Below are 15931 nucleotides of genomic sequence, written 5' to 3'. Positions count from 1 at the left end.
AGTCTCAAAAATGACTTCTTACGTTGCAAAATTTAAGAGGTTAATTATGTTTCATGTAAAGGTTTTTATTTGAAAAATGATAAATTGTTGTGACGTTGGGGAAACATCATTGGAATTTAAATTTTTGTTTTGTAATGAACACATTCTAATGAAAATGTAACCACTGTCGTGTTGATTCTGAATTTTCAATCTTTTATTAAAAATAACAGTTTGCCATGTTTTAGGCTGATGCTATATATATGCTAACATAGACTTAACGTAATCCTTTACAGCTGAATAATTTTTAAATAGAAACAGGTTTCAATTGGAGTAATTTCATGTTAATATAATTCAAAATGATTTGGCTCTAATGTAAATAATTTAAAATTGTATAATTAAAAACAGAAAGCTTTTTGATACTTGATCTAGTATAAATTGAGAACACTCCAAGTCGCAGTTTAAGATTTAAACATTAGATACTCTCTTCTTCACAAGAATTGTTTAAAATTAAACAATTTCCAATGTAATGGTTTTGGAAAAACCAAATTAAAACGCTTTAAAATTCGAAAGTGTAAATATTTCAATCCATATTGAACCTATAGTCTTCAAATTTTTAAGCTTATAAATTTTTAAGCAACAAGAAATAAGAATTTTCAACCAAGTGATTGAATTATTAACTAAAAAGATCAATTTTTATACTTAAAGTGAAATAGTTGAATTTTCTGTTTAAAAAAATTATTTTAAATCAAAGAAAAAAAAATTGTGAACAAAACAAAAAAGATTAAACTTTAACTATAAACAGTTGCATTTTTAGCCAAAAAGTTTACTTTTCTTCATAAACAGACAAATGTTCTACAAAACAATTCAAATTTTGACAAAGGAAAACAACTTTTTAAACATAATAGTTGAATTTTCAATTGAAATTACGAATATTCCACAAAACAATGAATTTTAACCAAAAAATTTCAATTTTTAACCAAACTCTAGTTGAATTTTAACGAAAAAGATGAATTCTCAACGAAAAATGTAATAGTTGATATTACAACCAAAAAATCGAATTTAAAATAAAAAACAGTTGAATTCTCGACAGAAACTATTCATTTTGCACCACAAATTTGCGTTTTTGCACGCGTTTCCGCGTGGCGAATTTCACATACACGGTCCGCATCGTGGGTCTTTGTATCCATGAGGTTTTTTTTCAATTTTATTTTTATTATTAAGATCTAGCAAAATTCACAGTTATTTTCCTGAGTCTATAGAATAAATTGCGTGAAACTATTTTGCTAGTGACAACTTTATATATTTTAAACAATTAATTATTCAAGCACATGTTATGAAATAGAAAAATGCCACTAAAGAACCACTATGCGGACGAAGGGTTGAATATTTAAGCCAAAGAGACCAATTTTGATTCAAAAGAATGATTTTTTAACAAAATTCTATAATTTTCATCAACAAACTCTTAATTTTTAACCAAAATAATCTTCTATCAAGAAGACGGATTTGCAATGACGTTTCAACTAAATAATTGAATTATTAACTAATATAAGTCCATTTTAGACCAAAAATTAAGTAGTTTCGTTTTCGGTATAAAAACAATTATTTTTGAACCAAAGAGATGAGTTTCCAACTCAGAAGATGAACCTTAAACCAAAAATATGAAAGAATTTTCAACCAAAAGGATGACTTGTTAAGAAAGTGATTGAATTATCAACAACATAATTACATTTAATATTAATGCATATAATTAATTGAAAAATAATATATTGGTATTATACCCGGGAAGTCCAGCCATCTCTATTTTTTTAAGGATAAGCAATACGCATTTATTAGTTACCTGAGAACTTCCAATCTAACAAGAAGCTTGAAAAATAAAATCCTGATACTGCAATCAATACTAAAATATTTTACGAAGTCGCTTCACGTTAGCATAGTCTTAGCAACTTTTTTTCTTATATATTCTTAATCTTTGAAATAATCATAAAATAGTTTACATTTTTCGCCTCTTAATATTTTCTAAATGCATGGTTTAATAAAACGTAACTATTTTGTGTTGTTACAATGTGAATAAATTTGATAAGTTTCATGGAATAAATAGTGATTACACTATTTATTTTTCATTAATTTCAGTTTGGGAAGCACAAGATTTTTTAAAGTGGCTCGAGCTCGTAGAGAAGAGGGTTCAATAGTCGTGAAAGTGTTTGCCATTCATGATCCAACTTTACCTTTGTCTACTTATAAAGATAAATTAGAGGAAATTAGATCGAAACTAGCATCCGCAGTTAATTGCTTACCCTTTCAACGAATGATCGTAAGTAGACTATAATTCAAGTAATTAAATTCATTAATGAACGTTCATCATTTATTTTTCAATTCTTAATTTATAATTGTAGCTCACAGAAAAGGCTGGCTTTATAATGCGAGAGTACGTCAAGTATTCTCTCTATGACCGTATCAGTACCAGACCATTTTTATCGAGTATAGAAAAAAAGTGGATTACTTTCCAAGTTCTTTATGCACTTCATCAAGCCCACAAGGTTAGAAACTAAATAGATTATAAATATATTAAATTAAACAATACTATCTACATTAAATAATTGTACAATAACTTTTCAGTTCGGAGTTTGTCACGGTGACATCAAACTCGAAAACATTATGATAACAAGTTGGAATTGGGTTTTATTAACTGACTTTGCGAGTTTCAAACCAACGTATTTACCAGAAGATAATCCGGCTGACTTCTCTTACTTTTTCGATACATCCAGGAGAAGGTAAAATTAAAAAAAAAATAAAACCCATGCAATCTTCGAACTTCCATTAAAATCCCTGGAATCTTCAGAAATTCCTTGATACTCATTAAAGTATTATAAAATTAGTAAATCTTTATAATCCGTATACGGAGAAAAATCCACGGTTAATTTTGCCATAATTTCCAGTAGAATGTACTTGAAAACATGGTAGTTTTAAGACACATAGACATTTTCAGTTAATTTTACTGTGTGGCAAAAATATTTTTCACTATCTCCCAAAAAGGTCAAACTTCTATTCCATTTATGTGGTAATAACAGGATTCTTAGTTAAACGTGCCATCTTTCTAATGAAATATGCCGGGCTTACATGGTACTTTTGAATGGACAAAAGGTACATTCGATGCTGCTAGGTATCAACGCTTACCGGGCCACATGGTACTTTTGAGTTGGCCGAACAGTGAAACAAACGTTAGGTCTCAGCAACCTCTCCTGTGCTACATGGTACTTTTGGCAGGACTTATTAGTAGAGTTGAGCCTGTCAGATACCGGGATACATGGCACGTTCAACTATGTGAAAAAGTGGAATGAACTAAACTACATGGTACTTTTGACTGTGTCGAATGGAGAAATAAACACTAATTTGTACGTACTTTCAGCTACTTTAAACATTTATTTCTAGTGCTTTAATAGGTAGAAGTAGCATTTTTCTATGAGGAACATGGTAATTCATACTATTTTAACGAGAAAAATATATTATTTTAAAGTGAATTCTCCTTTTGCTTTACGGAATAAAATACACTTTGTATGTGTTTATATTTTATTTTAGTAAAATTACTCTTACATAACACATAAAAACAAGTATAACTTTCTAACGCCAATTCATAATATATAAACGTATACGTTGCTGTGGATCAAAGTGATGGGATTTTACAAAAATGTTTATCCTAATTAATAACTTCTTAAATATTGCGTTAAATAAATTAATGCTTAAATCAATTAAATTGATCGTTACAAATTCGTGAAATGTGGATCGCTGTCCCTTTAGAAAATTGACTCCAGACGAGACACTTCCATGTACTCTCACCTTCATCCAATATTTCGAAGGCTTGAAATGGTTCGTCAAAGTAAGCATCATCGATTTATTTTTATATACCAAAACTTGGTGAACTTCTTGTACAATAATGTAACAGACCTTGTAGAATGTAGGTCCATTCTTTGACGGATCATAATCATAGAAGGTGGCTTTATGTGCGGATCGTTGAACTTCAACCACTTCGTCACTGTGAAGTTCCCATTTCCTCACTAGGTAAGCATGATGAAAACGATTCGTGGTTTAAAAGGGACGAAAGAGCAAGTATCTTCGACGGTCCTTTAACATAAACCTAAACTCTGAATAAAACAATACAGCCTAGGCATCATCGGTAAAGTTTCGTAGATTGTCTGGTTAGAGAGAGTTATATACCTTATTAAAGCATGGAGTTTGTTACACCATAATTTCTATAAAGCTTTAATAACTTATTACACTTACCTTAAATTTCTCACCTGCTTGTCAGTTATATTCACTATATAAGCAGAAACAATTTTTCGTCACACATCTTATTTTGACAAAGCGGTTATTTGAAGAACTGATACAAACAACAGGACAAACACTTCACTAAAGATAGATGCCAACTGAAGCGTCGATTTGGATACATGGCGTAGCAGAGCATTAGAATTTTTTTTTACTAAATAACCGGGATACAATTAACTCATATTCTAGTGGCATGGACATGACAGATTTGTGAAAAATGCCATGAGAACCGGTATATTATCTCTTAGGCCATAAAGCAGATTGTACCACTTGAAAATGGGTTGGATTCCCTAAAAGAAATGACAGCTTGTATTTTGACGCTATGTCAATTAGGCTACGATTTCCATTGAAAAGTATTATGTGAAAAAGGTTCGAACGCCCGAGATTTACAGGGAAAAATTGACTATGTCAAATGGGGTCTGGCACCTGCTTCTGCGGGATTATTTCATCATGCGAAAGGAGGAAAGTACGATGTCGAATAGGTAAAGCAGCAAGCTTATAAAAGGAAAATTATACTGTGTAAGATAATACTTGTTACCTGCGTTTAAGGGAATTACTTCCCATGTAAATGATTTTTCTGCCATTTTTTCTCGCTTTCTACCGCTATTTTTTCAGAAACTTTACACCCATTGCGAACAATACGTTCTACTTCAACTATCTAATAAAAATAACTTCGTACTAATGGAGAAAAGAACTTTCTTGCACGGAAAGAAATAACAATTTACTTGTTATGAAGTACAATTCCACATAGAGTCTTCTACCATGTTTTCATATAATTATATTCACAATGTGAGAATAGGGGTGTTCGCTGTTTAAAAAGTAAATTTCACTGTGCAATTGATATTTTCTATCAATTTTCATGTGCATTTTAAATTTTCAAATAGTAGGTCCTTCTTTTTACCATGTGGCATTGTAACAACTACAACGTTCTTCAAATCTATTTTTCTCCATGTGGAAGTTTCATAAAACCTCTTGAAAACCCCGTGAAATTCCATAAAATATGATATCTCGAAAATTGATTTAAATACATTGGGGATCGTCCATATATTACGTAACGTTTTTTTGACAGTTTTTTTGTGTTTGGTTAATGGAATAATTATTTCAAATGTAACAAAAATTTCTTTCATATATCTTTTCTAGCGTTTTGTTTACAGAAACTTTACAACTTTCAATTATACTAATTATGCATTTTTTGAAGTGACATAAGAAAACAAAGTTTGCAAAAATTCAACTAAAAAAAATAGTGGTGTGTTTCTTCCGTACGAGCATAACTAATTTCATTAAAGATATATTGAAAAAAGTATCCTATTTAACAAAATATAAAAAACGCAATTTTTTTGGAAATGCAAAGATTTCTGACTTGATCAAAAATATTTTTTTAAAGAATATTATTCTGTATTATTATTTGCTATAATAATAACACTTACAAAAATCGCAATCATTTCTGTACCAGACATTTTTTTTAATTTAAAAAATTTTTAAAACATTCAACCACTTTTACTTTTTTTTAAATTATATTTAAAAAAAATATTACGTAACCTTTGTCAAGCCTTCCCCATATCATATATGGGCGACCTCTTGACAGCTAATAAAATCCTTTAAAAACCTTAATACTCTTAGAAATATAATAAAATGGCTTGTAATATTTGAAAATATCCTAAAACCATACAGACCCTATACAATCCTTCCAAATCTTGCAGAATTTAAAGAAATACCTTTTACTGCATACATTTATTTTAAACCCCTTAAATTAATTAAAATCCTTTCAAATTTTTGGAAAGCACTGACTATTATTACGGATTTTTCCGACAAATCTTTTGAAAATTCTATGAAATCTTAAAATATCTTAAATTTTTTTGAATCTTTAGAAATATTCAGACAATATTTTCAAGTCTTTGAAATCCGTTGAAAATCCTTTGAAATATTTGGACATCTTCGATACTCCTTGCAAATTTTTTAAGTATTCTCGGAAATATTTGAAAAACTCTTTAAATCTTTGAAATGATGAGAATCGTTTAATTATTGTGAATTTCTTTGAAATTATTTGAAGCATTATTTTCCTTCAAATAATTAAAAATCTGAGAAATTATGTCAATCGGGTAGTTGCATGAATTATAGAGAAAACCTTTTTTAAATGCCGCATGAAATTCTTGAAATTGTATTATATTTAAAAAAATTTGAATTCCTTATTTCTAAGAAGAATATCGAAAAAAGTATAGAATGCCATATTTAAACTACTCTGTGACCTTGACACATCACATCCGAAAAATAGCGTCCCATTTAATCGTGTTTAGATTGTTTGGAAAGCTAGTTCACTGGCCTCTACTTCCAGTTGTTGAAATCCTTTGCAATGCTTTTAAATCCCTTTAAATATTTTTGCAGTGTGTCCAGCGACCTTGAAAACCTTAAAAACCTGGAATTCTCCTTGAATTTTGTTCGAACCTTGAAAACCTGGAAATCTCCTTGAATTTTTTCTGAGGACCTTCAATTAATTTTTTTCTTTTACGACAGTTATTTTATCCAAATTCGAAGAGTAATTTAAATCTTTTTGCCTATTATGAAAGAAACATCTCGTTTAGAAGAAATGTTGCTACTAAAATTTTTTTATTTATCAAGATATAATTGATCTTTTACTCGTTACAGAATAAATAACGATATTTCTACTTATTTTTTGTAGCCTTTACCAATTATTTTATAGATCTCTCTCCGCTAATATAGAATATTAAAGTAAACATTTTTTTATGATATTCAAATTACCACTCGGTTTTATTATGTCAAAGATTTAAAAGTATTTAAAAGAATTTTCAACATTATACAATGATTGCACGGATTTCAAAGATTTGAAAAAGGCGTGTACAACGGATTTAGAACATTTCCAAAGATTTCAAAGATTCAAAAGAAAACTACCAGGTATATAACATTTCAAAATTTTTTTCACAGATTAAAAATAAGTTTATGATTTCAAAAGATTTCAGAAGGATTTCACAAATATATTAAAGATTTCATATAAATTTAATAAATATTTCAAAAGAATACGAGAATTTCAAAGATTTGTGCAGTACACCAGATTCTAAAGATTTCAAGGATTTCAAGGATTTGAAAAAGGATTACAGTACACCAGATTTCAAAGATTTAAAAATATTTCAAAGATTTGATAAGATTTCAAAACATTTAAGAAGGTTTGAACAGATTTCATTAAGATTCAAAATAATTCATTGATCTCAACGAATAAAATGATTTAAAATACAAAGATTTAAGAAAAATTTCACAAATATTTCAGAAGATTTGACAAACATTTTCCAAGGATTTTAAACAATTCGTAAAGATTGCAAGGATCTCAAAGATTTGAAAAAGGCGTGTACACCAGATTTCACCAAGATTTCGAACATTTCCAAATATTTGAAAACTTTAAAAAGATTTCAAAGATTTTAAACAAAGGATGCCAGATTTCTAAGATTTCAACGGATTTTACACAGATTGAAAATATTTGAATAATTTAAAATAAATACAAAAGTTGTCACGAACATTTGAAATATTTCATACAAATTTCAAAATATTTCAAGAGAATACAAGGATTTCAAATATTTTACGACAATTTAAAATTTTCCTAAATATTTCACAGAAATTTCAAGATTTGACTAAGCCTTTAAGTATTTTAAGAGATTTCAAAAACGACTTCTGTCCGCAAAAAATTATGAATTTGTTTATTTATGATTCTGCTTTCTTTCAATATTGTTGGCCAATAAAAAATGAAATGGCTCAGTCTTCACATCTATAACAAACTATTATTTCATTATCTGATATAAAAAAATAAGACCTGGAAAAGTTGGCTTCTTGACCCGGAAAGCCTAGAAAGGATGGTTTTGAATTCCTGTAAATCTTTTTAAATCTTTCAAAAAAATGGCCTAGAATCCCAGACCGCTCCTGTTTACAAAGAGTTTTGTGATTTGTAACTGAATTGACATTCTTGTAATTACAGAACCTGTTATATTGCTCCTGAAAGATTCGTGAAAACACTTTCTTCGGAAGTGAGCAACACTACACTTTTATTACAGGAACAGGAACTCAAGACAGGCGATCTCAATCCAATGATGGATATTTTTTCTGCAGGCTGTGCTTTAACAGAACTTTACAATGAAGGACATCCTCCCTTCGATTTTTCTCAGCTTCTAGGTACTTTCGTTCAAAAAGCTGAAAATAAACGAATATCAATTCACTTTTTCTATAAATTGTATAGATTACAATAAAATTATTCTTTTAGCATATCGGAGCGGAGAATATTCTGCGAGTAAGCACCTCGATAAAATCGAAGACGAAGGGATCCGAGAAATCTTAATTTCCATGTTGGAGAAAAATCCAGCAAATAGAAAAAGTGCAGAGATTTATCTTTCTCAGGCCCGAGGAAAAGTCTTTCCTGAATATTTTTACAATTTTCTGCAATCCTACATGTTGATTTTCTCAGCTGCTCCGATTCTTTCCCCCGACGAGAAGATTATTAGACTTAAAACTGACATCGCGAATATCATAAACATCCTGAAAACCGAAGAAGACGAGAGAAAAACGGGTGAAATGGAAAAATCCGAGAATATCAAAATTGAAGTGAATAATGAATCTGGAAAGGATGATTCGGGACACAGTGAAGAAAATACTATGGTCGATATCGATAGCGATCAGAGTTCGGATAAAATTGACGTAGACAATAAAGACTCCAAATTACCCCTTGACGCGAAAATAGAAAGCCAGAGAAGCCTCGATGATCCAAATAGTTTGAGCGACGATCACCAGAAAGAAAAGGGAGATAGCGAGAAAATCAAAGAATGTTTCAAATCTTTTGAAAATTTGGAAGGATTGGTCATCATTACACAACTTGTAACTTCCTGTATTAGAGGTTTGAATCATTCACAATCGAAACTTCAGAGTTTAGAAGTATTGCTCGAGCTTGCAGAAAATACTTCTGATGAGACAATTTTGGATCGAATTCTACCTTATATTGTAAGTTACTTAGTACTTTTATATTCTAAAGATATCAGGCGCGGATCCAGAGAAGTGAAGCATTGAAAGAATTAGTACTCTTCTAGATTTAAAGTATTTAAATTTAAAATTAAATCTTTTTTAATCACCAATTAATTGAACAATTTTGTAAGACATGTTTCAAACTTAAGGTTCTTCTTTCTTCTCTGAAAAAAGCTTACATTCTTTTTTTTTAATATCTTCAGATTAAAAAAATGGACGTCTTATTATTTATTCGTAAAAATTTGCATTTGGAAGTAGACGAGATTTTCATTATTTTAAGGAATGTTCAAAGTTTTTCAACATTTTAAAGAATTTAATAAGATGATAGAGATTTTACTGCAGTTCAAGGAATTTTACAAGAGCTAATTCAGAGATTTAACATTATTTTAAGGATTTTAAGAGCTTTTTAGCGATTAAATTAACTTCATAAGGATTTAGAAAGATTTCATAGAGTTTAAAAGGTTTAAGGGTATTGTTAATGATTTTAAGGGACTTCAGAATATGTTAAAGATTTCAAGGGATTTACAAATATTTCAAAGGATTTTTAAGGGTTTAAAGGAATTTCATAGATTTGACCATTTTTTCGAATTCAGTGAACTCTTGCCTATTTCAAGGCGCACCTATTTTAAGGCTTACCTATTACCAATCCCCCATGCCGAACTATTTCAAATTGTGCAGTTTGCGGCCCTTGAAACAGGCAAGGGTTCATTGTATTTACAATAGATTTCAAGAATTTGAAGGGATTTCAAAAGATTTAAAAATTTTGACGGTGTTTAAAAACATTCCCAAAAATCTTCATACGGTCTAAAAAATGTCAAGGTATTTTAAATGAGTTGAAATATTTTAGTGTATTTCTGAGGATTCCAAGGAATTTTAAAGACATTTAAAAACTTTAGAAGAATTTCCAAAGGTTTTAAGGAATTGAAAAAAATTTGTGCGGTTTTATAGAATTTCCTAAAATGTCGAAAGATTTGAAAGGATTTTATAGGATTTATAAGATTATAGGTTATTGAAAATAATTCCAAAGAATTTCAGAGGATTTCCAAGATTTACAAATATTTCAAAGAATTTTCAAGTGACTTTATAATATTTTCAAGGATTTTAGTAATTCCCAGATATTTTAAAGTCTCAATAATATATTTTAATAAATTGCCCAAGATTTACAAGGATTTCATAGGGCTTCAAATAGATCAAGAGATGTCAAGGAATATCATCAGATTTCATATAAGTTCATGGGATTTTCGAATATATGTTTTAAATATATTTCAAGAATTTGAAAGGATTTTCAAAATATTTGAAAGATTTTCGGGTATTTTAAAAGATTGCCAGAAATTTCCAAGTGCTTAAAAAATTTTCGATTGTTTTAAATGATTTCAAAAAATTTGAAGAATATAGGGTATTTTGAAGGAGTCCAAGGGTTTTATAAGAAACTAAAAAATTTTAGAAGAATTTCCAAATATTTGAATGATTTTAATGAATTAAAAAATTAATTTTTTGTGGTTTCAAAGAATTTCGAAAGATTCCAAGAGACTTTTAAAGGATTTTAACGGGCATAATCAGATTCCCGAGGATTTCAGTGATTTTAAGGAATCTTAAAAGCTCTCAAGGTGTTTCAATAAATTTGCCAGCATTTCAGGCAGTATATTCATATTTCATGGAATTTTACGGTTTTTTCAACGGATTTTATTGGGATTTCAACAGATTGTAAAAATTTGAAGTAATTGTATAATATATCAAGGAGTATTTCCAATTAGTTTTATCTATTTAAAAATAATAATATAAAAAATAAAACAATTAGTAACCTTCTTGATTGAGCATTAAAAAATAAGGAATCTTCAATATAATTATTTACAAATTTAAACTTTTGAAACTAAAAAACTTTATTTTCAAGGCCACAAAATTTAAACTATTTCCGAACCGCGCATTCAAAACTATAACTTGAAATTGAAATTATGAAAAATGTTAAAGAGTATAACAATTAATAAAAGTTGCCATATCATGTGGTATCGAATGGCATTTAATATAACTAGATAGATTTTATTATTAAAAAATGAGATTTATGGACCAAAAAAACAGTATCTCAAATTTTCAACTGCAAAGTTTAACCCTTGTGTTGCCACCCGGGTACCTATCGGCATACGTTTTGTTAAATAACTTTGATTCTAATAAAAATAGGCCGAATGCTTCTCGAATCAGAATGATTAAACTGATTTTCTATCGAAATTTGCATTGCACATATTTTTAAAAAATGTTTAGCTTGAAATATCTTGCAATAAAAAGAAAGTAAGGTGGAGCCACCCGTGTACCCTGACAGAAAAAGCATGATTTTTGTACATTATATCATGAAAATAAAGTTTGTTATAATAGTATATGAAGTAAATATGGATAATTTTATAAATAATAACAAAATATATACATTTTTAGTTGAATTTTCTTGAATTCTTGGACGTAATACCGAGCCTCCTCGGAAACAAGAAATTTGCGATGTAGCTGCGCACGTTTTATATCTGTTTCAGTACTACCAACTACTAAATTATTATATTCAAGTAGGAATACCTTCCTAGAATTTGAATAATTAAATATTGATTGAATACATATAGTTACTTCAAGTTACAATGGACTTTTAACAACAATTTCGTTGGCGGGGTACCCAGGTACCCGGGTGAAGACGCTGTTAGTTTTTTTGTGTAGCAACACAAGGGTTAATTATTTTAAAAACGTTGAAAATTATATGATTTCTATTGGAATCTTTTAAAATAATGAATTCAAGCTTAATTGAACCGCTAAAAATTAAACAATTGTAAACTTATAAATGTTTAATAATTATTCATTTAAAACATTTTTATTGATCATTTTAATTTAAAATGCAAAAATAATTACTTCAGGGTGGCCCCAGGCCCAGGAGAAACTTTCACGGAGAGAAAACCGGGATAAATTCGGCAGAGAAATATTACACCTGGTTCACAATACTTCTCGCAATATTTAAAATTTTGCCATTTTAAACGGAGAAAATGGCAGTGATTTTCTTCACAGAAGTCACATATTTTAATAAAAAAATCAATCTAGTCGTTTTGAACGTTATTTGATACTACAAGATATGATACTCATTAATGATGCATTTTTATCGTCTTTAAAATTTCTGTAATTTCAATTGGAAATTATAGGTTTGAATGCTCAATTCTGGAACAGTTGAACTTTAGTCAAGACAATTCCACTATTAAATATTTCAAAATTTTAAATTAAAATCCTTGATAGGCAGCTTTGAATTTACTAATTTTACATGTGAATATAAAGCAACTTTAAATTGAAAAGTCTAAAATTGTACAATTTCAAAAATTGGTATCATATTACAGTAATATTCTTTTGTATATTTATTATTTTTTAATTTTTAATGAAATATAAAAATGTCCGATTTTTAGTTGAAGATTTAAACAAATAAAAAATTTCAAATTTTAAAAATATTGGTTTGGAAAATTTCAAGAATGAATAATAATTCTAAAGGATGATTTGAAATAAAAAATTTTGTAATTAAACTCAAAATCAAGAAAGATAAAAATGAAACTATCTGAAATTGATACATCAGTGATTGAATAATTTCAATAATTTCAAATGGTTATAATTTTAGAGTTATGATTTTTCATGTTGAACACTAAATTTTTTATTTTTTCCTTTCATAGGTTTTAATTTTCTAAAGTATAAATGAGAATTTGAATATTATTTATTTGTAAGCGATTTCAATTTACTTCAAATAATTAATACACTTTTTTAAATTCCAACGTTCCGGAATAGAAATGTTTTCATTTTTAATGTTTCTAATTTAAGATTACTACTTATTTTGAAACTTTTTAAAAAATAATTCAATTCATTTTTTTAAATTAGAAAAATATTTCTAATTAGTTTTAATATCGAATTATAATTTTCTTATGTAATAACAATTTTAAAAGTAGAATTTCAGAAACTTTGACTTTAGAATATTTAATATCCTTTTCAAATTTCCAAATTTGAGTCGCTTTCAAATTTTTAGCGCGTTGACTTAAAAATTAGACAACTCACTCCGTTGTCTACCTCTAAATTGTCCAAAATTGTTGCCTATACACACATACACACACACATTTATATTTATTTAATTTCAGGCACTTTCAATTCGAAAGTATTAATTATTTTTTCAAAAATGTTCAAAGCATAATGTTTAAAAATTGGTTCAATAATATATTTTTAAATTTGTATATGATTGAAAGTCAATACATTTATCGTAAAAAGTTTGTCTGGTGCTTATTGACTTCCGCAATTTATCATATATATATGACAAAACTTTGGGTATCGGAAAAAAGTATAATTTTCTCTAAATCGGGAAAAAACACAAATATTTACCGGGAATACTGTTAGCAAGCCGCAAGATGAAAATTAAAAAATTAGTGGCCATCCTGAATTTGAAAATCTATCAGAAAGAAGTCCCATGCAAAAAACTAACGGAAACATAGGATCTTCAATGTGGACAAAGTGAACGAATTATTTGAAGTTTATTATATATAATATTTTGCAATCTTTCACATATAAATATTTGTTACAATTTTCCTTCACTTCCTAGTGAAAAAAAGTGATGGTAACTCAAAGAATTCTGTGGGGGGGGGGGGTCGCCGGCTGTTGTTTAGATTTGCGCCTTAAAGTTATAAGCATTTTCCTAATATAATCAGCTTGGTATTTAATTAATTCTTCTTCCTAATACAGTTTCAACTGGTTCACGATCCAGCACCACGAGTTCGAGTTTCAGCAATTCACACATTAACAAAGTGTTTATATCTCGTGAAATCAATTCCACCCTCAGATGTTAACATATTTCCTGAGTACATTTTACCTGGTTTGGCTCATGTAACACAGGACGAGGCAGTCATAGTGAGGGCAGCTTATGCTGAAAATATTGCTCATCTAGCGCATATTGCCCTTCGTTATCTAGAAAATTCCCATGTTTCGAATTTGGGGAACAAGGAAGGTCCCAGACCGAGTTATGATAGCGAGCTTCAAACTTTACACGAAATGGTAACTTGCATTCCTCAGAAGAATACATTTTATTTATTATTTTTGGGACTTTGGAATGAAGAGTTAATATTTAAAAATCACTTTCGATTTTCAGGTTCAACAGTCTGTCTCAACGTTATTAACGGACCCACAAAACTTAGTAAAACAAACTCTGATGGAGAACGGCATCAACAAATTGTGTGTCTTTTTCGGCAAACAAAAAGCCAACGACGTTTTACTCAGTCATGTAATCACGTTTTTGAACGACAAAGAGGATAAACAATTAAGAGGATCATTTTTCGAATGCATTGTGGGAGTTGCGGCCTACGTTGGTTGGCACAGCAGTCCAATATTAATGCCTCTTCTTCAGCAAGGTTTGACTGATCCGGAGGAATTCGTCACGACGAAAGCTATTAATGCAATGGCTACTCTCACAGAATTGGGACTTCTTCACAAATCTGCACTCTATCCTCTTCTGTCGGAAACTGTAGTCTACTTGGTAAATAAACCCATAAGTCATAATATTCTTGAAACACTTTGAAAAGAGGATGGAACGGCTGAAAAATCCCGAAAAAACCCGAATAATAAAATTCCCCAATTGTAAATTCCCGACAATGTACAATTCCCGAATTGGAAGATTCCCGAAAATTAAAATACCCCAAATGGAACACTCCCGAATTATAAAATTCTCGAGTTTGTAAATTTCCGACACTGTACAATTCCCGAATAATAAAATTCTCAAATTGGAAAATTCGGAAATGATAATATTTACGAGTTTGACCATTTTCGAGACTGTACAATTCGTGAATATTAAAATTCCCCAAATGGAAAACTCCGGAATGATAAAATTCTCGAGTTTCAAAATTTCCGACACTGTACAATTCCCGAATTGGAAAATTCCCCAATATTAAAATTCTCCAATTGGAAAATTCGCAAATGATAAAATTCCCGAATTTAAACATTTCCGATACTTTAAAATTCCCGAATAATAAAATTTCCGAGTTTGAAAATTCCCGAATAATAATATTCCCAAATAATAAAACTCCCAAATTGGAAAATTCCCAAATATAAAATCCCCGACACTGCACAATTCCCGAATGATAAAATCCTCGAGTTTAAAAATTCCAGAATTTGAAAAATCTCGAATGATAAAATTCTCGAGCTTGAACATTTTCGACACTAAAATTCCCGAATTGGAAAATTTCGACGCTGTACAATTCCCGAATATTCAAATGCCCTAAATGGAAAACTCCTGAATGATAAAATTCTCGAGTTTGAAAATTTTCGACACTGTACAATTCCCAAATTGGAAAATTCCCGATTAATACAATTCGTGAGTGATAAAATTCCCGAATTGGAAAATTCCCAAATGTAAAATTGCCGATACTGCACAATTCCCAAATGATAAAATTCCCGAGTTTAAAAATTCCCAAATTTTAAAAATCCCGAATGATAAAATTCTCATGTTTGAAAATTTCCGACACTGTAAAATTCCCGAATAAGAAAATTCTCGAATTGGAAAATTCGCGAATGATAAAATTCTCGAATTGCAAAATTCGAAAATGATAAAATTTCCGAATTTAAACATATCCGAAACTTTGCA

The 15931-nt window shown here is 29.3% G+C and overlaps 1 protein-coding gene across 2 annotated transcripts in view; it reads left to right on the top strand.

Moving 5' to 3' along the window:
• The window catches only part of LOC117168470 (phosphoinositide 3-kinase regulatory subunit 4), a 38950-nt gene that overhangs the window by 334 nt on the left and 22685 nt on the right, over positions 1-15931 (top strand). For both annotated transcript variants that reach the window (XM_033354145.1, XM_033354146.1), the window contains exons 2-8: positions 2110-2290; positions 2373-2516; positions 2596-2750; positions 8279-8472; positions 8561-9291; positions 14041-14349; positions 14444-14827. In XM_033354145.1, coding sequence (XP_033210036.1) covers positions 2110-2290; positions 2373-2516; positions 2596-2750; positions 8279-8472; positions 8561-9291; positions 14041-14349; positions 14444-14827 — 2098 coding nt within the window. The remainder of the gene's footprint in view (positions 1-2109; positions 2291-2372; positions 2517-2595; positions 2751-8278; positions 8473-8560; positions 9292-14040; positions 14350-14443; positions 14828-15931) is intronic.

Source organism: Belonocnema kinseyi, chromosome 2 (genome assembly GCF_010883055.1).
Source record: "Belonocnema kinseyi isolate 2016_QV_RU_SX_M_011 chromosome 2, B_treatae_v1, whole genome shotgun sequence".
NCBI lineage: Eukaryota > Metazoa > Arthropoda > Insecta > Hymenoptera > Cynipidae > Belonocnema > Belonocnema kinseyi.
This window is presented reverse-complemented; position numbering and strand designations above follow the sequence as displayed.